General features: G+C 44.3%; 1 protein-coding gene across 3 annotated transcripts in view; it reads right to left on the bottom strand.

The window, feature by feature from the left end:
• Positions 1-5,638: 5,638 nt before the first annotated feature.
• Positions 5,639-26,708, bottom strand: part of FAM120A (family with sequence similarity 120 member A) — a 47,153-nt gene continuing 26,083 nt past the window's right edge. For 2 of the 3 annotated variants that reach the window (XM_064431929.1, XM_064431930.1), the window contains exons 10-18: positions 24,350-24,524; positions 18,632-18,881; positions 17,798-17,912; positions 16,087-16,296; positions 15,061-15,244; positions 14,052-14,189; positions 12,500-12,641; positions 8,659-8,755; positions 5,639-6,182 (exon numbers count right to left, since the gene is read on the bottom strand). In XM_064431929.1, coding sequence (XP_064287999.1) covers positions 5,871-6,182; positions 8,659-8,755; positions 12,500-12,641; positions 14,052-14,189; positions 15,061-15,244; positions 16,087-16,296; positions 17,798-17,912; positions 18,632-18,881; positions 24,350-24,524 — 1,623 coding nt within the window. In that variant the 3' untranslated portion in view covers positions 5,639-5,870. The remainder of the gene's footprint in view (positions 6,183-8,658; positions 8,756-12,499; positions 12,642-14,051; positions 14,190-15,060; positions 15,245-16,086; positions 16,297-17,797; positions 17,913-18,631; positions 18,882-24,349; positions 24,525-26,708) is intronic. The other variant, XM_064431931.1, reaches the window with a different exon arrangement.

The raw sequence follows: 26,708 nt of genomic DNA, 5'->3' as shown, positions 1-26,708 counted from the left end.
GGGCTTCAGCCAGAAAGTAGAAGATAAGTCATGAGAGTACAGCAGGATGGGGCAGAACGGCTTGAGAACCATCACAGAGCTTCACACACCTTTACACTGCTCCTTGATGCCAAGGACATCTCCCAGCATCACTCAGCTCAGGGTTTAAATGAGCCTCTAGAGACTGGGATGTCCTTTGGTACAGGATGGGTTTTGTGCCTCTGCACACCCTACACACCGGCAGCTGCAACCTGCTGGGCCTCCCTCCCTTCCTGAAACCAGTGTTGTCATGTTGCAGAGCATGGAAGCAGAGGGTGGATCCGTGATCTTGGAGGCCTTTTCCAAACAGTTATTTTCCAAAAAATAACTATTCCCTGAAGCAGCTCCTCCACACCACTTTCTGTGCCCATGTTCCCTCTCCCAGTTGTTTATGGGCTTTGTTCACCCAGCCCATAACAGCTGTGAAGAATTTTCCTCATCCCCTTTCCTTAGTCCCATGAGCAGCTCTATGCAAACAGCTTTATTTCCAAGGCACCACCCAAATTCCAGCGTCCCAGCTGCCGAAGTGGGTGAGCCAACCCTCTGAATGCCCTGAGGGTTTGGTGCTCCCTACAGAGGCCAGCAGGGCCATGCCTGAGTGCAGCCAGGTGCTCCTAGGGGCTGGAATCATGTCCTGCTCTCCATTGTCCATTGCTGGCCCTCAGGTGATGCCATATCTAGCAGCAGAGTGGTGTGTCTGTGGTTTTACTCGTTTCTACAGTGTCCATGTTTTTATGGATACTGCCAAGTGCCATAGACAGTTGGGCCATCTGTAATTGTGCTGGAGGATGCTGGAGCTGACACTGCATGGAAATGCAGAAGCTCAGTTCTGGCAGCCCAGGCATCTTACTCATAATTTTAACAGGGATTCATGAATTAAGAAATTTATGGGTGTGGTTGACCCACTGTCCTGAGCTCTTAATGAGCATTTCAGTCCAGAAGGTGCCTGGCTGCCCTTGGGAGGGGAGGGTGAGCTGTGGAGCTGTGCCCAAGTGCCTCAGTAAAACACCATTTGATCACATAGTTCACTGTTTGAAACCTTGAAGTGAGTTTTAAAACGTATTTTTAAACTGATTGGAAAAAAGCGGCACAGGTCCAGAGGGCAGTGACTCTCACAGCGTTGCTGTGCAGGGCCATGAGCATTCTCTAGCCCAAAACCAGGCTGATCCCCACTTATTTTGTCTCTTGCTAGGGATGAGGACACTTCCTGAGGCATCAGAAATTTCATTTTTCCCAAATTCAAAGCACCCAGGAATTTCCCAGGTAAAAGAGATTTTCCAAGTGTTTAGAACCTTTTCTATTTTCTGAGAGCTGTTAAGAACCAGAAACTGGAGTAAGATAACAGAGGAATGAATCACTGTTAGATGAGCCCTCTGCTCCCATCCCATCCCATCCCATCCCATCCCATCCCATCCCATCCCATCCCATCCCATCCCATCCCATCCCATCCCATCCCATGCAGTCCATTCTTTCAGATCTTTCTGGAAATGGGTCAGAGGGCTTCGAGGGACATGGGTGGTTTTGATCACCTCCTACAGCCGATGCTCACTCCTCAGCCTCATTCCTCTGCTTACACTGGACTGTGTTGTGCTAATCTCCAGAGACTGGAACAAGGACGTTTGTCCCAGGAAAGTGCTGCCCTCCCTCTGCATCACCCCTTCTCCAGCCACATCTTGTTCTTTTCCAATGGGGTGTTATTACCAACAATCCTTGGATGGCTCCACAGCTATTCCGGCTATCAGTGCTCGAGACACACACATTATTAGCCCCTTATCTTCTGGGATCCTACACTGTCCCACTTCATCCCATCTCTGTCCAATGGGTGGGACCTGCCTGTACTTGGCGGGTCAGTGCGACCGGGCTGGATTCACTTTACAGGCTTTGGGTGCGATCTAAAGGATCACACAGACTCTCACCACCACCGGCACAGCCATCTGCCCTGGGGCTGGATCACTGCGAGGCTGGACAACTGCGGGGCTGGATAACTGCGGGGCTGGGTAAATGCGGGGCTGGATAACTGCGGGGCTGGATAGCGGTGCTCCTGCGCACCGGCAGCACTCAGAGACGTGCCACGGCCCCATGCTCACCTCGTCCCAGCGCAGGAGCGATGGCTGCACGTCCCATTCCCCATTCCCCATTCCCCATTCCTCAGTCCCCATTCCCCATTCCCCATTCTCCATTCCTGGCTGCACCAGGCACTGGGGATCTGCCCGACAGTCACCAGAGCTGCTCACTGAGAGGGAGAACGGCCCCAGCCGCCGGCAGGGCTCCTCACAGCCCCCTGGAACCCGCCCCTCCGCACGGCAGCACGCCGGGCGGCCGCGGCTCCGCCGGCCCCGGGCAGGAAGGGGCGGAGCGGGGATGGCGCCGGCGCCGGCGAGGCCTTCCTGCCCTGCCCGCCGCCCGGACACTGCCTCGCAGGCGGCAGCCGAGAACAAAGCTGGGCCGGGACGCTGCCCTAGGAGTCCCCGGACACGAAACCTTCCGGGCTGCCGCTGCCCGGCCCTGCGCTGGCGGGGACCGGGGAAGGCCGGGGAGCGGCTGCGGCGCACGCCGAGCATCGCTAACACAGCAAGGGAAGAGCCCCGCTGCTGCCGCTGATGGCACGGAACGGACAGTGGCCCCACGTCCCACCCAAAGAGTGGATTCTCCCAGTTTTACTCTTTTGTTGGAGCTGGATAATGAGATAGTGGTCACACTGTCTCATGAGATATCTCAGTGAGATACTATCACACTATCTCAATGATAGTGTGATATCGGGCTTTCCTTACCGAGAAGGTGGTCAGACCCTGGATCAGGGTCCTGGAGAGTGGGTCAGTGCCCCAAGCTGTCAGTGTTCAAGGGACATTTGGATAATGTCCTTAATAACGAGCTTAAATTTTTGGTCAGCCTTGAAGGGATCATGCAGTTCAACTCACTGATCCTCGAGGATCACTTTCAACTGAAATATCCCATATTCTATTCTATTCTATTCTATTCTATTCTATTCTATTCTATTCTATTCTATTCTATTCTATTCTATTCTATTCTATTCGTAAATTCAGGTGTCACAGATGTTCTTCAGGAGCAAGTCCAGGCAGTAGCCAGTCATTCCATAGGATCACCGCTCCTGGAGTCAGTTTAGCTCCCTCTGAGAGGACTGTGTCAGTGCTAAATGCATCTGTCCTGCAGGAAGCTGCTCGGGACAGCAGGCAGGCAGGCAGCCCCGTGCTTGTCCCGAGGGTGCAGGGTCACAGAGCTCTCCAGTGCACCCACACTGGGGACTGGCACTGCCCCACGGGACCACTCCCGTGAATCTTGGGTTTGCTGATGCTGGTTATTCCATGCCAGCTCCCAGTTTGGGCTCGGAAAGGAAACCTGCTGGGCAGTGGGACAAGGGGTGCCCTGCAGCTGCATGAGAACCGGGAAGTGGGAATGCTGTCACAGCAAAGTGCTGGCATGGGGTGAGTCACACTGCATGGAGCAGGGAGGGCAGGGACATGACCCCTCCGGCTGCTGCAGGGGGATCTGACTCGGAAAGGAGACCGATTGCTGTGCCTTGTTTTCTGGAAAACACAGCTGTGCTTCGGGGCAGGGCAGAGGGAGCTGTGCCTACTGCTCACAGCGCGGGGGCCGGGCTGTAGCTGACACAGTGAGCAGACAGCCATGGTAGGGGAGAAAGCTCCCCAGTTTACACCAAGGTGTAAATCTGCAGATCCTTGTGTTCTGTCAGTTGGATCTTGTGTAACAGACTCATTGGTTCCCAGCTCTGCAGAGACATTGCCCACTACTCTCTCACTGCTCACCCCCACCAACCTCTGTGAGCACCTGCAGTTCTTTTTCTTTAAACAACTGCCCCATTATTTCTGGCTTATTTACTTCTCTTCAACCATCTGACATTTAAAGGTGATGTCTAAAGGAGCTGCACACACCAGCAAAGCCAGGGCATGACTCCAACCAGCTGTGGTGTCCCCCAGCAGTGAGTGAATCACAGAATCCCAGAATGGTTTGGGTTGGAAGCGACCTTAAAGCCCAGCCAGTGCCACCCCTGCCGTGGAAGGGACACGTTCCATTGTCCCAGGGTGCTGGAAACCCCATCCAACCTGGCCTTGGACACTGCCAGGAATAGGGCAGCCACAACCAAAGGCCATGCTTCCCTCCTCTGCCTTTTAGGAGGACACCACAGATCCTGGCAACTCAACCACTTGACTTGGGCATAGGAAAAACTTTTATTTACATGTTAATTAAAAAAATACTTGACAAAAAAGGCATACAGTATTTTATACTAAAAGAATAAAGATTTTTATTAAGCACTGTAAGTTGCATTCAATAGCCTTCAAAGACACCACACCACAATCCATCTACAACCAGCCAAACCCAACAGTAGTTCATTCTTGCACAATCCATGAGTTGGGGCAGAACTCCCTTCAACTTACATTAAGATACCTACTTAGCTCTGGCGGGCAGGGAATGGGGAATTACACCTCATTTCTGATCACTAATGTGTGATGAAGAGCATCAGGAGAATTATATGAAAACGAATATAAAGAAATGATTCTGATTTTGAAGTACATTAAGTTTGGAAACACTAACAAAAACATCAAAATGATACAGGTATATTTGCTTATACTAAATTCTTGATGGGAAAGTTCTCAAGAACAAGCCATTTGTTTCCTGCTACAGAAGGGGGGTACTTTTTTTTTTGAAGATCAAAGCGTTTTTTTTTTGTTTTTCACAGAATTTCATATTTGCTAATATGAAGGCATAAAACAGCAACAGAGAACAATAATGCATACAGCAATGAGTACACCAGGGTAACGTTGATATTCAAAACGGCTAGATAATTTTTTTTTTAAAGTTTTAGAATAAATGCAACAGAGGTCAATAATCACAAAATTTTAAGGTTAGAGCAAGATCAGTCAATGACTAAACATAGTTAACATCTTTTATAGGACTATTACTGATTATTAGCTTTTTTTGTTTTGCAAATGGGCACAGTACTTGTAAGAATGGAAGAAAGAGGACAATAACATGCATAATATTAACTACACACTTTAAAAATCATGAACCATGCAGAAGTTTAGCTCAAATAGTAGTACTAATGGTCTACGTCTGATTCAAAACCACATAGTTCATTGATCACGGATGCATGGTATTAGTCACAAAAAGTTTCCTAACACATTGTGTTTGTTTTGAAAGGTCGTTTGCATCTTCTATGATTTCAAGTTTATCTCCGTTTAACTCGCTCGTAACATATGTATGATGTCTATTGAACTCAGCAGAACTGCAGTGTTACTGAGAATTGGTAGTTTCGAGAGTTTGCACATTTTTAACACAAAAGAACCACGGCAACGGTGATGAGATTTAGAAAGAAAGAACTGTGGTTGTGCCTTTTTCCCCCCATAATCATGAAATCAAAGCCTTAAAGAAAGCTTTATTGTGACACAGTAATGCAAAATCAAATATAATGGCATACATATGGTGCCAAGTACTAAAAATTATAGGTTTAAGCTATATATACTTAAAGACTGCCAAAATTTGTTTTCTTTATATTTCAAAAAACAAAACTACAAGCTTTTGTCATAACCAGTTTAAACTTTATGCATACTTCATTTTAAGTGCGGGAGTCAAATGCTCTTCATTCTTTTTTTTTTTTTTTTTTTGTTTTATTGTAGCATTTTGACTACAACTGGTTAAAACTAAAAAAATGTGTTGTTTAAATCTCTGACATCAAAGAGGGATCCGAATTTCCAAAGTCCTCATTTTTCTCTTACGGAAAGGAAAAAATGTACGTAACTGTAGGCTCTCTTTCTTTCCAGATATTCCTAATCCTGACCCTTCCCAACATCCTTCACCCTCTATAAAAAATAAGTTTACTCTTCTTTTTTTAAGACAGTGGCCTCAAGAGTATCATCTTTATGGCAAACACTGTCTGCATTTAGTGCATTTAAGTGAGGATTCGTATTGCACATTTTAGAGTCATTACTCAAGGCACTTTCAGACTGATTGGAAGCCCTGATGTCTCCTGTATTCCCATTCATCTGGGAAGCTGGTTTTTCCTCAGTCACAACTCCATTTTCAGCCAGGGATCCATCTGAAGACACAAGTGAGGATTTAGATTCCTCGGATTTTGACTTAAGTTCTTTGGCTACTTCTTCTGCTGAAGCAGCGTAAGGAGGTTTGCCCTAGTTGTTAAAAAAAGAAGAGAATTACTGAAGAACCAGTGCTAAAAATGTATATAAATGTACAGTCTGATATAAGGACACTACAACAGGCAGCATGCAGGGCACAGGGTCATGAGTGAACACCAAATATTAGGCATTGCTGAAAGAAGTGGCCCACAAAATACACTGAGAGGATTTTCGGTGTTCCCCAGAGCCTTCTGATGCCCCTGGGGCAATGCTTTAGTTTTAACTTTGCTGTTGCCCTCCTTTCACGACATCAGAGCTACATAAATGTCCAAACCACCAAAACTGAGAATCAATGTACAGCTGCACTTTGCCCCTTGGTTCACATGTGCTGTGATTCAGTGGCAGGATTCCGTGTTACTCAAATATAAACACGACTGTTTCCAGCCAGTGCTTGGAGAAGTGCAGAAGCACCATGCACTATTACCTGCACAAAGCCATATGCTTCCAAGATTAGAAAAGGCTTTCATAAAAAAGCATATAGTAAAATTGTACAAGACTGAGTATAGCCATAAAAACCAGACTGATGCAGCATACAATTAGTTTTTAAGTATTTATAATTAATCTTAGTGTTCCAGAAACATAATAGGCTTTAAACAAACCAAAATAAGCAGGTTAGGCTGCTAAGAAGCAGCACACTGGTCTGTCACACTGTTCACAAAGTCAAGTGCTAAGAAATGGCTTAAGAAAGGGACACCTCAAAGAGCAGCAAACAGCTCTGCAGTATAAAAACCTCCACTGTTACCTACTAGAACACCTGCAGTAAGCTGCTAAAGGATTTTACAGAAGGACTTTGCAGGTGAGTCAAAACTGCCTCTAGCGTTCTTATCCAGATAATCATAATTCTCAGTCCCATTGCACAGGTATGGGACTGCACAAGGTACACTCATCACTGTCACATCCTTAACAGACATTCAGCTTTCAAGACATGCTTTACTTTTTTCCAGAACAAGAGTGAATATTTTCATCTTGTGACAAAACAGACCAGTCTGGTGTGCTGGATAAATCCAAAGAGCTTGTTTTGGTCAGATTCCCAAGCTGAGGGGAGGAAGTGCCTTGGGTTGAGCCTAGCCCTGCACAGGCACAGCATCACTGAGGCAGAGGGGCCACTGGCACCTCCCAGCCTCACCTGGCCCTCACAGTCCACTCACTGTGTGGGAACTTTCCCAAGTTCTCCCTGCCATGTGCATTTTAAATCATCTTTTTTATCTTCCTGTACAAGAAACATCCTATATGGCCTTAATGACCACAAAATGCAATGTGCTCAGGTCCATAGAAAATGCCACTTATCTTCTCCAGGCACAATTTTACACACAGGTCCCAGTGATCACAAGTATTTACCATTCAAATTACACATCGTTAATAAAAATGCAAATACCCAACCCTGATGGCACTTGTCAAGACACCTGCAGCTATTACCTGATCTATACTCCCATATGTACATCTGTAGTAAGCCTGGAGTATTTGGGAGCTCGTTTTCAGGATTTCCTTTATTTCAAAGCTTAAGATACTCAGAAATTAGATGCTCTATTATTAACACAGTGGTTTCTCTTCTACTTAAAATGTAAAGTTTCAGATCCACAGGTACATTTGTAGACATATAGTCTGCATACACAGCAATTTAACAAAGAAGAGAAGTATTTGAATTTTTATACCTGTAAAACAGTAAGTTTTCACTGGAAGTTAACAGTTCCTTCATTATCTACTGGAGAACATTCTTTTCTGTCTGACACCTGAAAACACCCCCCTACTCTCAGGTCTCTCTGACAAATGGCATGTCCATATGACATATTCATTGTGGAAGTTTTTCCAGCTATTTACTACTCATTCATCCAAACTGCATAGCAGCCAGAACCACAGAAAAGGGAGCAAAACAGAACTCTGAAAGCAACTGACATCTCATATAGATCATCAGTGTGCCTCAGCTATATTTGAAGGATCCATGGAAGAGACAGAAGTCATGATCCATGGACGCTTTGCAGGGTGTCACCAGGAAGGAACCTGCATGCTCAGGGGGAAAGGCTGCTCTGCTATTCCCAAGAAGTTTAGAGTGACCTGTTAGAACTGGAGCATGGCAGCAGCAAAGATCCTTCACTGCTACAAACTTTCCTTCATGAGGCTGGACCGTGGTCCCAGAAAAGAAACTGGGGAAGAGTGGGGGTAGGAACAGAACTGCTAATTTGTTTCAGCTTTGTATTTCTCCCATTTTCTAAATTTTCTTCTACTCCCACGGCTGGTTAGAGCTGTGTAGGCACAGGATTCATGTCAAAATACATTCTTCCACATCTGTCTTTAGAAGCAAAGTTTGCTTTAAGTGAGCTGTGACACCAGCCTGTCCTGTCACCGCTGTGCGGCTCACAGTTTCCACGGGTCGCCAGAAACACTTGTAGCTGTTAAAGTGGTGCTGGTCTGGAGTCCAGCCCAGCCCAGCCCATCACAGAGCGTGCTGCAGTCAGGCACATGGCTTCATTACCTGAATTGCTCCCTGGCTTTTATAACCTCGCCCATAGTACCTTCCACCTCTTCCAAAAGTTCTTATCACCGGAGTGGAGATAACTCCTCTAGGTCGCCTGCAGGGGTGGGACAAGGGGAGAAAAGAAAACACTGATCAGTTTTGTTTACAACTGCTTTACATTTACTTTTGCCAGACTATTATTTCCCTAGCTTTACTGTCAATTGCCTATCATCAACACATCTTGAAAGAAGAGATACCTAATTCTGAATTGCAGGGTTCTGCTGCTCGCAATTGTATCAAATCCAACCAACCTTTCAGGTACAGAGCAATAAAATGTCTCTTTCTAGATTTCCCTTCAAAAGAAACAATAAATGATATTTTCAAATGTTGCACAAACATTTTCCAAGTGTCAAATTATCCTCATGGCACTTTAAAACCAGAGCTCAAAATACTTTCACCTTACAAAAATAGCAAATTGAACCACATAGAAAGCCATTTCCCCCATTAAGTAACAGTTCCCAGTGTAAACACATGAGACAGGCTCTGACAAAAGAAAGTGAGGCAGAATTAAAAAGTCGTGTAGGTACAAAATTATCTAAGAAAGTGAGGGAATAAAGGAGTGTCACCTTTACCTGGCATGTGACAATTGATAAGTTGGGATGCTTTCCAATGGAGACTCCCAACTCAGACACATTAGGCAGTGGCTTTTGGTGTGATTCAGTACAGATTACACTAGATGAAACCAAACTTTCTCACCTTGGTCTCAAGTTGTGCCAGGGAAGGTGGTTTAGATTAGATATATTTGGAAAAATTTGTTCACAGAAAGGGTTGTCAAGCCCTGGTACAGGCTGCCCAGGGCAATGCTGGAGTCATCATTTTGGAACTGTTCACAAAACACATGGATGTGGCACTTGGGGATACAGTTTAGGGGTGAGCATGGTGGTGGGTACTGGGTTGACAGCTGGACTTGATGATCTTAGAGGTCTTTTCCAACCGCAGCAATTCCAGGATTCAGGTACAACTGCTTTAACTCCATCAGCTGCAGGAACTGAATTTCCCAATCATTATGTCAAGAACACTGATCTCCTAAAAACACCTTGTTTTCTCTACTAGAGATACTGGATTTCTCTAGAAGCCTGGCAATGCCCTAGATTTGCTCTGGATGTGCTGCCCGATACTAGGAGGTGCTAGTGTGACACCTGACCCCACTGGAGCTGGCTGGGTGCTGCTCAGGTCCCTGAGATGAATGAAGCTGAACTGCCCAGGGGAACAGCACTGTGCCCCCAGTCTCCTCTGATATGCTGTGAATTCCCACACTGGGCATTAAGAAATCAAATTTTGGGGTTTAGAAGCAACAGCAGAGAATGAAGCTGTGGTTTGCATGTGAGTCCCTCTCACTGTGGTCCCTCCTTGCCAACCCCACTGGCTGTCTTTTTACAAGGTCAAAGCATGTCCTTCAAGGAGTGCAGAAAAACTTTTCCCCCTCAGAAAATCACACTAAATACACTGATGGATTGAGGCTAATACAAAGCAGCTGGTATAATTTTACAAAATAAGAACAACATCCGAGCTCAGCATTGCAGAGACATGAGGCAATGGGGTAAACAAGCCTGACTCAATCCCCTCTGCTGAAAGAGACAAAAATGGAATATAAGTGTGTGAAACTGGGCCATGAACTAAGACAACCTGCTGTGCTGTTTCCTAGCTGTGACCTTTGGTAGGAAATAACCTCTGCCAACATGAACCTGTTGTTAAAGTACTGGAGATCAGGGCAAGGTTCTTCCCCCAAAGGGTGCTGGCACTGCCCAGGCTCCCCAGGGAATGGGCACGGCCCCGAGGCTGCCAGAGCTCCAGGAGCCTTTGGACAGCGCTGCCAGGGATGCCCAGGGTGGGATTGTTGGGGTGTCTGTGCAGGACCAAGGGTTGGACTCTATGATCCTTTTGGCTCCTAACGCAAAATATTCTATAGTTCTGTGATTCTGTCCTTAGGCAGAGCCCTTAACATGAGCATGTTTTCCTATTGGTTCTACTTTAGTATCAACTGGCCCAACAGACAGGTAAGCTGCCTGCAATCATTTTCCCTCTGGCCTATTCTAGTAACTCTGCATGTGACCAATGCCCTATCAGTGCTGATCTCATGGAGACAGGAAGATCTGGCATTGACAGTTTTCCTGTCTCTTTGGGGTGGCAACCTGCACCAAACCTTACTGCCCTTAAGGCAGTACCACCAACAAAAAGAAACTTCAGCCATTTTATCTCAAATTGAAACCTACTACTGAAAAATCATATTTCTCTGTCATAAAGGTTCCGGCAGGAGCAGCAACACCCTTTCAGTGATCACTTCCCCAATAAGGAGGGTTCTCAGCTACCGGCTACTGATGTTCTGCATGAATTCAGGTATTTCCCTCTTCAGGAGATGGAGGAACTGCTGTCCTGTATGGATTTAACTGAGCTCTGAGTCCCAGGCTGCCCACAGACCCTGGTTTTGGCAGGACACCAACCATCACCAGCAGCATCTCCCCACACAGAGTGCAGATCACTGGGAGAAGCGACCAGCTTCTGTTCATGTATCCTCATGAAAAACAGAACTGATGATCATCCAAGAACCTCATTTCAATAGTGAAAAAGGTTATTTTGTCCCCTGGTACCCAAGCAAACCTCATGCCTCCTCACCTCCTCTCACTCACACTCTCTCCAGATGCTGTTCTGGGTCAGCACAGGGTTCCCCCCCACACCCACAGGTGCCTGACAGTTGTCTGAAAAACCTAAAACAACACTCAATGCTTCTGCTTTGGCAGCTGGATCTCATTCTCGAGAACTGGGCAGTCCTAGCTAAATGGGTTCCCCTCAAAGGGTCAGCTTTGCAGCCACTGAACCTGTTCACATTTGTTCCCACTGCTCCTGCCTCTCCCTGGCTGCGCAGTAGCTCCCATTCTCCCAGGGCTTCAGATTAACCCTCACTCAGCCCAACACAACAGGCATTCCAACAGCTCTGGCTGATTCCAGCATGAAGCTTCATAGTGCACACTGGAGTAAATTAACAGACAGATGAAATGCATGCAGTGCAGTCTTTTACACTGCTGCTCCCTAGCTCAAGGTGGCAATAAATCCATCAGCTTTACTCCACTCCTAATACAGACAGACACAATGCATAGTACTTTAGGATTGTCTACTGTAATAGACACAACCTTAATGAAAGATAAAGACAGATCTGTAAGGCACAGAACCAGCAAGCCTACAAAAAAAATACCATCTTAAAAGTAATAAACAAGATTTTTTTTTGTAATAAAGTACTTGGTTTTCAGACATGTTGTGCACCTGTAACTTCAGCTGTAATGAAATGAAGTGGAAAAGCTGAAGAAATTTAAAAAGTGTGCTTTTAAGCACACTTCCATGATGACTGTAACAGAGAACTATTAAACTCAGAAATGTCATTCAGGTGTTCTCTGCTTCACAGGATTACATAATGCAGTTACTAAACTGCTGTCATGCTTCTTAATAAATGTCCTTCCACAAAAAAGAAAGACATTTAATGTAATGTATCTACTGGTTTTATGGACAAGTCCCGAAGTCATCTCCTCATGCAAAAGCAACATCTGTGTGTGTGTATATGTATATCTATATATATTTCAGTATGAATTTTATTTGCACCTGAAAATGCTTATACCTGTACAAATAACTGGTGTAAAGCATCTTAAAAGGAATGCCAATGTTTTTCTTGAATATTCAGTGGCTATAATTGACCCTATGTGTCCTAAAGTATGTCATATGCAATCTCTACTGCTTCCAACTTCTGTTTTCCTTGCTTCCCCAGTCATTAAATCCCATGTGAGAAGCACATTCCCAGGCTGGCACTTACCCTCTGGCTGGTCCTCCCACGGACACCACCTGCAGAGGAAAGGGCCCTCTCCCCCCTCGTCCACGTCTGCTTCCAGCCCAGTGGCCGACTACAGTGCCGGCAATTTCAAGTTTCCCTCCCTGAGAAGGAATAGGTTGGACTCCTGCACATAAAAGCAAAACCAAACTTTGATCTTCACAATCATCACAGTAAAGTTCCAAATGAATGGAAAGCTGGTTTGCCCGGATTTTACCACATAACCCATTTTCTCTAGGGATACTGTGAGATTATTGCTCATTTTGCAGTATTCAACAAGCCGTAGAACTCCACGAGCCTGTTTCCCCCCACCCCTTTTTAAAAATAAATATGAATTCTGAAAAGAAAAATTATCTGACATGAATGCTTCAGTTTCAGTAATTAAAAATATACTTGAGATAGGCCTCAAGAAACCAGGGGAATTTTACAAGCTGGCTGAAGATTGTTTTTTTCCTGCATTCTTGAAGAAGGAATTCTTGCAGGTTCCAGGCACTTTTTAGCCAACAGCAAATATCAGCACAGATCACACAGATTATATTGGCAATAAAGAACTTACTAGGCAGGATAAGCTGCACTAAGTTGCTATAAAAATGTAGCAATCAAACAGATCTGGTTTAAAAGGAGAGTTTATCATTTCCCCTCAAAGAAGGCAGCTAAAGTTACAGTTGTCTAAGATGCAACTACAGCTTCTGCTTAAGTTGCTCATGTCTTTATACTAAATCAGCTCTGAGGCATAACATATATTTCAAGAAATCCAGGTATGTGAACTGAGCAAGATGTTACTGGTAAGACCATCAGCACCAAAAGGGTTACAAACCACAGCAGTTACGCAGCCATAATTAGTCTCCAAATGTTATAGGCTGGGAACTACACTACTGATTACATCCAGAAGGTTCCTACTTCCCTGTGCAAGTCCTTCAGCTCCAAATGCAGATGGTTTGCAGGGCCAGAGTTATCCACACATGAAGCTCTAGAGGTATGTTTGCTCTTAGGATAAAAGCTCAGGGGCCAGAAAGAACAGCTAAATATGTGGGAAAAATTTACCCTCCACAGGTTTCCATAATCTCACATCACACAGGAAGTGAGCAATGGGCACACAGGTAGGGAAGTAAATCCCACTCCTGATCACCAGCACTAATGCCAGCAAAGAAGGGCTCAGCAGTAATACCAAAGTCAGTAATTTCTACACTGGGTCTTTGCAAAAAGCTCAACTGTCCCCAGATTTTGGAAAATCCCTGTTAATAGAGAGGCCAGTGGGTTACAGATGCCCTCTTTTCCAGTGGCAGCACAGGAGACAGGCTGCCTGCTGGGTTTTGGGCTCTCCTGTGTTTGGAGGAGGTTTCTGGCACAAGGAGGGCTGGCGCTGGGGGCTTGCGGCAGGGACGGGAGCAGAGCGGACAGCAGCCGGGCAGGCTCTAGAGAGGGAAGCTGAGACAGTTAAGGAGACAGGGAGTCAGTAGGAAAGCCTCAGACCAACCCATACAGTGGAGGAAGCCGTTGCCAGAAGCTCTAAGAAAAGGGGTTTGGGTATAATTACCGCCCTGAAACTTGCTAGTCCTGTTGCTGTCATTGCCAGAGAAGGCTCCGGAGTGTCCTGCCGCTGCCGCCACCCGGAAGGCCCGGTAAGTGCCTGTGGCTACTGTTTCCCCATAAGGGCCTCCGAAGCCATAGACTCCTGTTAGACCCAGGGTAAAGAAAGACAGGGGAAAAGCTGTGAGGGGGGCCAGGCAACCAGGAAGGCCACAGCAGAGAGGTTGCTGCCTCCTTCCACCCTTCCAGAGCCAGCCAGGAGGGCCGCGCTCCTGCGGGCCGGGCTCCTGTAGGCGATGTTGCAGCACTGCTGAGGGAGCCCTGGCCAAACGTGTCCTGCTGTCTCAGCCAGCAGGGAGCCTCCGATCCAAAAGGCAGGCCTTGGGGCTTGGAATGGAATCCCAACTTCTGTGGCATTGTAAAGGCTTATGACAATTTTTTGGCAGTGAGCATTGGTAGCTACAGTCATGGCACCCCTGAAATGCCTGTGGCCGGTATCTATACACCTCCAGGCCTTGGTTCGAAGAGATTTCAAGGAAGGGAGCAATTCCAGGAACAGCCTGGAATGGTTATGTCACTATTTACACTTGAGGGTGCCAATGGTTGTATTACTGCAGCAAAACACAGAGGAGTGGGGAGGGGGAAAGGTTGTCTTCAGCCCTGACAGTTAAACTGTGTCTGGTAATTTATAAATGTTTTGAACCAATTTACTGTGCAAATCAAAGCTTTTTCATACCGCCCAGTGTCAATCCATTCCTCTTTTTTCTAGTTCTACAATAACAGTAAAAAAATTTTGATCTGGCACAGTTACTAAAATCCTGGTGAAAATACTCAGCAATACAGTACATTCCCTATCACTGAGCTAATAAAAGCACCCCCAAAATACAGTGACTGGCACATGCCAACACAAGCTGACCACTTGCTTTTCTGTATCTTCACTATGAAATTAACTGGAGTTGGTAGTTTCGCAATGTGCAAGGTAAGGTAATGTTTGGCACCACTGTCCCATCACTTACCAGCAAAGCCTCTCCCCCTGCCCTGAGGTGGTGGGACTGGCCCAAAGTGTCGAGGATACATAGAAGCTGGATAGAAAGGCATGGCAGGTGGAGGTGGGAAAGGGAGAGGATGGTTCTGCCTGGAGAAATTTAATCCTTCTAGGATGCTCTGACGCATCTTTTCAACCTTGGCTGCCTGCTCAGCCTAGGAATAAAGAGAAGGTAACAGAGGGACATTAAAATTCTCATTTCAATTGTTTAAAGCTACATGTACACAACAAATTCAAAGGAAAACCCAAAATAATGGAGAAGCAGAGACAGAATCATCATCCTAAACCTGGACTGCAAACCAAACCAGAGTCTGTGCATACAAGCTGAAACATGCCTGGAGGGTTATAACCCTGAGAAGGGACCACAGCCACCATCAGCAGCAAACTTAGGATCAGCTTCCCTCAAGTCACAAAAAAAGAAGGGATACAATTTCATATCTTTCAAAAAGTTAAAACAAAAAAGTTTGGGTTATTCAGTAAACTGTTTTATCAGGTTCCTGGTTTTACAGGTGGATATTAACTTCGCATGATTTGGATAACACAAAAAAGGCCTTGATTCATATTTTAAGGTGGCTGTAAGAAACATGAAAAGATTTTGAGCTGAGGACCCCAAGAATGACTTCACAGTCTGTCAAATCAGTTAGAAAACACCAATTTTCTTTCACTACAAACCCAGTGCAGCTTAGTCCTTTGGACAGTCTGACCCAAAAAGGTGGGACTTGAAAAATGAGCAGTTTCCAACTTGGCCATTCCTCATATCAGTGTTTCCGTTTTCAGAGACGGAAAAACAAATTCAACTTGATGCCTCTTCTTCTAAATCTACCCAAATGCCATCCTACTCATCAAGAAATAAGGAGCTAAACAGTAAAACCCACCCATTAGCCATTCCCCTCATATTTGCCTTTAAAAGCGGAGGTGACATGTGGAGAATGACAACCCATGCCATGGAACCCTTGTGGACACATGGGACACTCCATCACCCTGCACAACTACACACCTGACCATCACAGAGGTCGATGAGCGGAACTTTCTCCCGGCTTGCTTTGATGAGCTTGGTCTGGAATAATTTCCCATCAAAATACATCCAGGGACAGCAGTGCTCCCATGGAATCGGCTGTCCACAGGCATCGTTGGCAAAAAGAGCCATGTCCACACCACTCATAAAGAGAGCAGACAACTGGATTCCACGGGGATCCAGATTCTCAATCTGTTCAAAACCAGAGTAAATATAGTAAGATCGCAATGAGATGAAATTCAAAGTTATTCCAATAGTTACATTCTTTTCAAAACTCTTGCAAACAGAGGGATTTTAAAAGGTCATCCAGACTTTCAGAGGTTTGAGCAGAAGTATGCAGCAGAACCTCACACTTATGCGTGCAGAGGTGCCATCTTCAGAAAAGTTGTTGTCCCATCCACCTGCTCTGGAGACCAGAGATAAACACAAACCCCTACTTTCTCAACACAAAGTGCAGGAAACTATTTCTAAAGACACTTACAGGAAATTAGCACTAGAAAACTTAATTATTTGGAATAAAATTTTTAATGAAGTGCTTCTGAGATGTGTGGCGGAACATCTCAGAAATGAGTTCAACACAAAATTCCATTTTTCTTCCCATGTAACATTTCTTTCTCAACTCCTTTATAATGGATTTTCTATTAGTTTGATTCAAGATTTTGCTTTTAGAACACATCTGTTAATAACAAAATAGTGTGTATGCATACAACAGCTTTATTTAGGATGTAGGATAGGGACACTAAGGTAGAATTAAACAGTGAATGTAGGTAGTGGTCCAAGAAAAATGGATTTGCTCACAGCAAGTGTATTTTTAGCTCTGGCATAAGAAAATATCACTACTGGTGTTCTCTGAAATACTTCTCAAAATATCAGCCCTTGCTTGGGAACATTTTCAAGACCTTGGTATTAAATTTTAATTTTAAACTCCATTACCACCTTCCTTATACATAAGCAACCTTTAAGAGCCCAAAGACTCTCCCGCTCATTTTGCAGATACATGGCTGGGTTCAATCAAATTCAGCTGCTCTTTATCTCTGACTTCACCAGCTGCTTCCTGTGAAGACAGTAACAACCCTGAGGGAATTACTGCATCTTCCAGCTAAGCAACATTACTTTATGTATGATTGAAAAATAAAAAAAATTACTATTAAACCAAAATATTATCTGCTATCAGTGGCCTGTTGTTTTGTGTTGGAATGGAAAGAATATTTTCTCTGGGAATTCCTTTCTTAGGTCTCTAAGAACAGTGATTTTCACAGTGGAGTTTCTTCCTTTTTGCATCAGATCTTATGAAATAAGTGAGACTTTGATGACTCTATAACAGGTAACTTTGCCAAAACCTCTACCTCTAGATGTCATTTAGGCTGAGGACTCAACAGGAGGTGCTCCAGGCCAGGTTGGATGGGGCTTGGAGCAACTTGGGATAGTGGAAGGTGTCCCTACCCATGTCAGGGAGTGGAATGAGATGGGCTTTAAGGTCCCTCCCAACCCAATTTTGATGTATTATGTTGTGTTTGGAAAATGGACACTGTAGACCATTGAAGCCATCTCTGCAACGCTTTAAGCCACTATGACTAATATTTTGGAAAGTATAGGCTTTTAGTGAGGCACATGTAGATCAACTACTACAGTTAATTCCTGGATCAGCTGGAAACAAATCTCTTAAATTATGTCAGTCCTAGTTAAGAATTACCTTGAGTTCCTGAAGCTGGTCAGGTTCATAGAGCTTTGGAGACAATGCTTGGGCAAGGAAAGCATCAAGCTCCTGGCGACGCAGAATGCGCACCCCTGGCCACTGTACCATATACCTGTGAGGGAAGCATGGCCTCAGTCAGTGGCTTCTTAATGGCTAAGTCAGAAATCACCAAGGTAGATACAGGATGTGTGACAGGAGAGAAACAGGCTGTGCCAGTGAAAAAAGAAGCTTTAAGATACCACTTTTTTTGCATACCTAGTAGCCTATAAGGAGAAACAGTGTCTTAGTGCTCAAAAGGCAAGATGAAGTTCAATAGAACCAAAGACAAATTTACATTTATCATTCTCAAAAATGGCTTAAATTTTACCATGTTTAAGATGCTAGCCTTGGATTCTGAAAGAATTATAAGCTAATTGTCTTAAATAACTACCCCAAATGTAAGCATCTCCCAACTCCTCTGTCAATTTTCAATGTGAAAATTAACCAGTTCAAGATTTTGGAACCTGTGACTTTTTTCTTTGGAAATCTGGAAGCTTTTGTTGGGCAACTTCACCTACAGAACCCTCTGAGGCCCTAAAAGCTGTTTTTTTTACTAAGCTGAAGTCTTCAGTACACACTAAGGTAAAACTAATTCAAATGACACAACATCTTTGCAACCCAAGATCATTTTGTCTTCCCATCAATCTTTTAGAGACTGAAAAAGAACTACACACATGCTTTTCTGCAACCAAACCCCCTCTCTCAGTAAGGCTGCAAATATGAATTAACACCTTCTAGAAATCCAGAGTAAAACCTTTCCTTGGTTCTGATGCCCCTGGAGGTGACACTAACCTCAGCACACAGCAGAGCACCATAAGATGAGTGGGCACATTAGTTGGGTTGAGCATTGCTGGTGTGTCTGATCGCATACAGGCCAGGAATGCCCTCATCCGCCGGTTCTTGTCTTCCACAGCTTTGCCCAGCCACAGTTTCTTCAGGTTTGGGCAGGTCCACTCCCTGAAGGCGAGGGCTTCCACCAGCTCAGGGGTCTGAGGAGATTTGCCTTTGTAAGCAGCCCATTCCTTAATTATCACTGGTGAAACTGCAGAATAGCAACAGCAGAAAGAAATCAGCCTGACTCATATTCAAGCATTTATTTCAAATTTCACATGCAAGAGATTCTGATTCAAGAAGCATCACTTTGAGACTGCAACAGTGTGTTGGATTTACACTGCCAAACGGGTAATTCAAACCCTGCATGAAATATCTTTTAATTGTGATCACTTACAAATTAGATGCATACAGACATGCATACATTAGGAATGTAATGCTATTATTTTCAAATGAATATACAACATAGAGGAAGGACACGTATTTTTCTAAAACAAACAGCACGATTTCCCCTGGAAGTGTTCAATGCCAGGGTGGACACGGCTTGAAGAAACCTGGTCTGCTGGAATGTGTTCCTGCCCATGGCGGAGGATTGGAAATGGACGGTGTTTAAGGTCCCTTCCAATCTAAATAATTCTGTGATTTTTACTTAGAAGTGCAATTTTCCCCTTAAATATCTGTGTTCTATCTGTGTGTGATCATATGTCATATTTGATAATACTTGTGTATGATCAGAAACCTATTCCAGAGGTGGTCTTTCAAGAATAATACGATGCTAGTGATTTTATTTGAAACATATTTAAACCTGGTATTATTATACTTGTCTGTAGCCGTTCAGCTACTGCAATGGAATGAGATCTCAAATATAGGCAAGTGTGGAGTTCTCTCTAAAAATTTTACAAAACATTACTTTATATTAAGCCTTCCCATTTAATGCACTGCTTTCTATGAAGAGGTTAGTGGTTTTGTGCCTAATCTCCCTCTCATCCACATCAGCACAAAGACAGTTCACTCTACATTGCTGCTAAATCATCTCCATTCTTCTATTTGAAGACAAACAGAACAGAACACAAGTTCAAGTCAAGGCTGAGACACAACACCTTTGGCCTTGGAGCAACCCTGAGCCTGACACAGTTCACAGTGTGCCTGCACCCTTCTAATTCTGAGCCAGTTATGCAGTGTGGAAAGGTTCAAGGAACTTGTTAGTGCAGGTTCAGGTTACAGCCTGGGCAGATTCATGAGGGAGCCCAGACCAGCTCTTTCTGCTGGAAATCCACTGGATACAGCCTGGGGAATAGATCCTACTGGTGCCAGCACAGGCTTGATGGCTATAAAGCAATGGGGCAGCAACCTAACGTGTTGCAACCTATAGCCAGGGGCAGGCAAACCACAGCAGAGGTGATGGTCAGGATTACAGAGAAAAGCTCCAAGAACACCCCAAAGAGCTCTCCTGCTTTTCAGGAATAAATCCAGCCTAGCATTACAGTTACTCTTCACAGAGCTCAGGGCAGTTTTACAAAGACCACATACAGCAATGCAAATAAGCACTCTGATATATTTAGTTGGTCACCTCACTATAAAATCATGTTCTATTTTGGGTGCTTCCAGGTTTTATACACTACCACACTCTAAAGATGGGCTCCAACAGCCAGCAGAGCTATCCTGCCCTAGTAAACAGCTCATCTCTCTGTGCTCCTCTGCTTGCTTAGGCCCAGAACAGCAAAAACAAATAGAAGTATGAATTTAAGCTTTAGATATCAGAAGCAAAGCTGTACACACCACCAGTGTTTTCCAAATGTTTCTTTCACTTAGACTGAACACACTTCTTAAGCTTGTAAGAAGGGAATGTTTTATGTCTATGTTTTCTACCTTATGTTTCAACATTCAAATACAATTCAAAGTTTTTAATCTGTGGATGAGAACTTCCATGGCCCTGTGACATAAAGGCCACAGGAAGAATACCTCAGCCTGTTCTTCAGCCACATACTACAAAGGTTACACTACAGATGCACACTGCCTTCTACGTTGTGCTAAACAATAATAATATACAAGACCCCTAGAACAGCTGGAGTGGGAACAGACCTTAAAGCCCACTTTGTTCCATCCCCCACTGCGGCAAGACAACCTGTGCTAAACATCCTCACCACTCTCACAAGGAAGAATTTGTTCCCAATATTTCATAGTTGCCCTCAGGAAGCAATTCCCCTTGTCCTGCCACTCCAGGCCCTTGTCCAAAGTCCATCTGCAGCTCTCTTGGAGTCCCTTTAGATACTGGAAAGGCCTCTAATTCTCTCTGGAGCCTTATCTTCTCCAGGCTAAAGAGTCCTCCCAGAGTGTCTCCACAGCAGAAGCCCTCAGAACATCTTCAAAGCCTTCTCTGGACTTGCTCCTGCAGATCCATGCCCTGTGCTGAGGACCCACAGCTGGGTGCAGGTAACCATGCTTCTTGTGGAAAGGTTTAACACGAAGGTCAATCTACTGGGCTGCAATAGTTTCCTCTCTGAGTGATGGGGATGAGAAATTGCAGCTGAATCCATTAACAAGCAACTCTAGCACCATCCACCCAAAATTAGCATTTAACCTAACAGATTAACCCAGATGAAACAGATGAACCTTGTCCATATCCACTGATTTTTCCAGGGCATTTCTTAAACCTTTGAAAAATCTCCACTGAGACTGCTGCCAAACTCACTGCATCCTCAGCTGACAGAATCACATATGTTTTCATACCAAACTTCATCTTACTGCTCAACAGCACGTTTGAAGGCCTGAGGCACCACACAATCTATGGACCTCTGCTTTCAAAAGGGCCCTCATGACATGCTAAGGTTAATCCAAGCAAAGAGGGTCACCATCAACCTGCACAACAGTAACCTGCTTAAAAAACACCTGAGTGCCATTACAGACTCTGAAGGCACCAGCCACAGCACCCCAGCAGAGCTCTGGTTGCCAAGCACAGCTCCAGTGGTTCTGGTTTTATTCATTAACTGTGATTTTTAACCTTACAATCCTTCCTGACAGCACAGCTTGAGCTCAGCACACTTGATTTTGCACAAGGGCTACTGCTCAAGAGACATGACTTGGCAGAGCCAGCGCCGGCTGAGTACATCCACGATGGGAACAGCACGTCACAAGGCGGCTGGGCTTAAAGGAACAAACCTTGGGATCCAACCAGGAGCTCTGACAGCTTGTGCAAGGGTGTCTTTTGCCACTGAGCAGAAAGAGCAGACAGTTTCACTACACACACGTGTTTATCAGGACACAGAAATAACCCGGTTCAGCCCTTGACAAGCAGAGCAAGGGAGACCCCCTGGTTTTCACCCCTGTGAGGGAAGGGCAGCACAGCCAGCACCGTGCCCTTGGCAGTCAAACACAATTAGGCACTCTGTGACCCAGCATCTCCTGTCCTCTGAGAGCAGAGATGAGGCCATGTACAGCAAAGGCATCACTTAGCAGTCACTGATCACTGAAGAACCCCACTGACTGCTGCTTCTGTTGTTTCTTATTGGCTTTTAAACTTCATACAAAAAATAATGATTTAAAAGACAAGAAGCCATCCGTTTCATGATAGATCCATTATCTTGCCTCTATATAATTAGTAGTAATCCTGATGTGTCAGTTTATTATGCATTTTTTCCAGCTTCCCATAACCCTCACGTACAATACTCTTTCCAATTATTCAGGCACTATTATTAAGTTGCCAGTGTTTGGTTTGTACAACAAAGATGACAGGATTTTAGATATTAATATTCATTACCTCTCTACATAAATCTTAAGGATCATTTACATTTCTTCAGAAACTAATTTCTTGATTCTCTTAACATATCTTAATTCCTAGGTTTTCTCTTAATTGTCTTCATTACTGCATTTCATAACATACTCATTTTTGAGAGCAGCAAAATAATTTAGACACTGGAGAAGAATGAGCATCACCAGTTCATGATAGCCTGGGTGCTCAGAAAATTAGAGAAGGCTAATCAGTGCTTCATACACTGTTCTCTCCCTATGTATTTCACAGACTGCCCATGCCTTGTAAGAGAGCCAACCAAAATAAAGGTCTTCCTGCACCAGAGCCCATTCATACCCCACACTTGCACAGCAGCCCAAATCCATCTTTACCAGCACTGCCAGCTTTGCAGCGAAGCAAGGAACTTTTGGGCATACATTCAAACTGGCTTCTGCTTTTTTAAGAGCTTGGTGAGTCCTAAGCTAGAAGTAGGTCAGTAGCTGAATGCGTCCTGCAGCATGATTTGCCAGAGCTCTTGTAACTAAACCAAGTCAGCAGCAGTGTGCTTACCCGCCAGAGGTAAACTCTGGAAAGCAGGAAAAATGAAGAGAAAATAGAGATTATAGAGGCTTCCCCAGTATCCTACAAAGAACATTCTAGGTTTATGAGATTAACCTGAAGCAGAACTCTAGCACTCAGCCACTTCACGAAAAAACAGCTGTAGTATGCTTTTCAGGACAGAATTCTCATGAGCATAAATGATGACTGCAAGTAAAATAATTTTTTAATCCTGAAATGACCTTGTAACCCAAAATATCACAATGTTGTGTGAGTTTTAAGAAGTAAGAAGTTTGTGAGTAGGTGTGCTGAGGTATTATTCAAGCAGGGTCAATACTGATTCCCACAAAGTATCTGGCAAAGATAAACAGCTTTTCAAACATCATTGGGAGATTATCATCTTCATGACAAACGTACAAAAACATTCACAATCACAAATGGAAAGAGCAAAGGGAATGAATACAAAGTTTACAACTGATACTTATTTTTATCCTTTTACACATGAAGCCTGTGAATGACGATTTCATACATTTTGCATATCTGATTCTTAAAATTACCATAGTGACAGCAGACTCCTACATTTAAATACTTGTGCTGCTGCTGTGCACTGAATGCTTCAGCATTCTTGTAACCTTTATAAGCTGCTACTGCAAAGTTCAGTTATTTGCTTGTATGCATTCATTATGACAAAAACACTCTAGAACGAGGACTGAAATGACAGTAATTCCTGGAAACAGAAGACTTAAAAAGACAACTTTCAGATTAATGAGAAGATTAACATCCATATATCCAAACAAGTCAAGGATCTTCTGACAAGGCTGTTTGCAAAAGTTTAGTCTTTCCTCACCCAGGTCTACCTTTGGTTACATTACACCCTGATTTCTGTGGGATTTAAGCTTGGTTTTTATATGCCAGTACCTGAAGGACACGTGATACTTGCAAATTTCCCTGAGGTACCTTCAGGGACACATTTGGGAAGCCAGGGCAAGTTAACCTATGCACCTCTCATTTTTTAACAAAGCAGGCAGATTTGTATGTGTGTGCAGAAAATAGAAGTTCCCTAAAATCCAGTTCTGCCATACACAGAAATGACATCACAAGCTGACATCACTCACTGCAGGTCTGGCAGAAGCTAAAGCAGATTTTCAAAACCAAGTCTCAGAGCTTGCTTAGAAACAGCAACATTTATAGCTCTTAAACTACGATAGGAAATAAAATTTCAAATTAACACCATCTTTTCCTCTTATCCACAGCACCCAATAGGCCTGAAATTCCTCTGGCTTCAGCTACCGTGATGGGATCTTAGCAACAATTTTCATTCACATCATGGTACAAGTGGCTCTGAAACCACAGCAAAGGGAAGAGGAATAAAGCATGGGTTCTGCAGTACGTACATTCTGGTGGAAGTCTGTTCTTTCTAAAAGCAAGCCTTTCAGTTTTCTTTCTGCTTTCTGCCAAACTAAACAGGACTCCGTAAACATACTGACGCACTGGCCTATACAGAAGAGCAGCAGGAGGCAAGTCTTTGTTGGCTTCATCTTCTATAGAAACGGCGATTTTGATTTCACCCTTTGGCATGAAAGAAAGCAGAGAAATATGACATATTACAGTGAACAAGAAGCATTCACGTATGCACGGCAACCCAATCCAACCCTAATACACGTCAGCGAGTCAAGACAAATGTGATTCAGTAGTAAAGTGGATCTCAGCTCAGGGATGAATTAGCCTGGCCTGCTTCATTTCCTCCAGGTTCTATAGCTTTCCTCTTTGCCTTCTCCATCACACACATATTTGTCAAGACATGTAAGGATTAACTAAATATTGATCTTTTAATACAGGCACTTGGAAAAACAGTATACATGGAAATAGAGCAAAGTGCTTTTAGACAGCCAAAGCACATTTGAAGCTGATCTAGATTTCAGGCAGTTATTTTACAAAATACTCATGCTGTCTAAAAACACCAGTCTGACTTTTTGCTGCAGGATTTGAAACAGTATTGGGGACTCACTGTAACAAACAACGCATGAGCACACCTGGACAAAAACCACCTAACTGGGAATTACTACAATAAGGCTAAGTTTTTACATGTATGTAAAAATTTAGCATTTTATACATTTTAAGAAAAAAAGCTTGAAAGAACCTTCTAACATTTTTTCTCAAAACAGCAACACTGTTTTGTATAACTGCACATCCAAACATGTTAAGATATTATTGGAAAATAACTGACTGCACTGCCCCCAAAAATCAACCTTTATTTTTAACACTGACAAGAAAACACTCCATTGTGCTACTTTCTCTTAAAAAAACCCCCCTATTTAAACTATCCCCGTAATGAGTTCTGAAGGTGACACCTTGAAGTGGTTACATTAGGATATTGTCAGGTTTAACTTGGACAACACTACCTTAAGTGCAAGGTTATGCCTCAAAGGTCTCTCTCAATAACAGCAACATAACTTGAAACATGTGCCCATTTCTAAAGAATCTCCATAATTCCACCACAGGGTTCAAGAGTTCTGCACTAGGGTCACAGAGACCCCCTGCAGCTCCAGGCTGAGCCAGAGGGGCTGGAAAGGGCTGGCAGGAAAGGCCCTGGGGTTGCTGGTGGCAGTGGCTGAACAGGAGCCCAGGTGGGTAAGTAGGACCAGGGCAGTGCCCATTCCCTGTGCTGCACATTCTGGGGTCAGTTTTGAGCCCTGCACAACAAGAAAGAGCTTGAGGGGCTGGAGTGTGTCCAGAGAAGGGAATGGAGCCTCCTTTTCTCCCAGCCGAGGAAAGGGGCTCAGCTGGGAGAAAAGGAGGCTCAGGAGGGACCTTCTTCCTCTGCACAACTCCCTGACAGGAGAGTAGAGCCAGAGGTGGTCAGGCTTGGCTTCCAGGGAACATGGGACAGGACAAAGGAAGTGGCTTCAGGTGGCTCAGCTGGGAGAAATGGAGGCTCAGGAGGGACCTTCTGGGACCTTCTTCCTCTGCACAACTCCCTGACAGGAGAGTAGAGCCAGAGGTGGTCCCGCTCTGCTTCCAGGGAACGTGGGACAGGACAAAGGAAGTGGCTTCAGGTGGCATGATGGAGTCCCCATCCATGAAGGGATTTAAAAGCCATGTAGATGTGGCACATGGGGGCATGGTTCAGTGGTGGCCTTGGCAGTGCTGGGTTAACAGTTGTACACAATGATCCTGAAGATCTTTTCTAACTGAAATGATTCTGTGATTAAACATCAAGTAGCATTTAAACGTGCTAAGAATATTTGGTTATGCAAAGTGTGAAAAAGAACTAGCATCAATGGTCATCACAGACCTTTTGATTCTTCTTGTCTTTGACAAAAAAGTGTAAGAATACAAGAGCAACACAAGCTGTGGTACTAAACAAACAAATGGGAAATAGGAAATCCAAACCCCAACCCCAATGCAGTAACTTAGTTTCATGAATTTCTGGCTGTGGTCCCTACTGTCGGGAAGAGGATTTTAAAGGTGAATAAAAGTTAACAACCATGGGGACAGTGCCATTTTTCTAGCTGCTAGTACAGAAGGGATTTCTTAGAACTCTTGTGTTTCTCTCAGGGCCAGCTATTAGTAATGGGAGGGATCAGATTGGGAGAGAAAACAATCTCAGTACTTTTGAACACTGAAAATAGAGAAGACTTGGCACAGACACCAAAGCACACAAGTAGGAATTTTTAGATGGAAATGGACTCTGCATAAACACACGCACACAGACATATACAGGCATGCATAGAGATATATACAAATAACTGC

Source organism: Passer domesticus, chromosome 9, assembly GCF_036417665.1.
Source record: "Passer domesticus isolate bPasDom1 chromosome 9, bPasDom1.hap1, whole genome shotgun sequence".
NCBI classification, from domain to species: Eukaryota; Metazoa; Chordata; class Aves; order Passeriformes; family Passeridae; genus Passer; species Passer domesticus.
The sequence above is the reverse complement of the archived record's forward strand: the minus strand, read 5'-3'. Positions and strand labels throughout refer to the sequence as shown.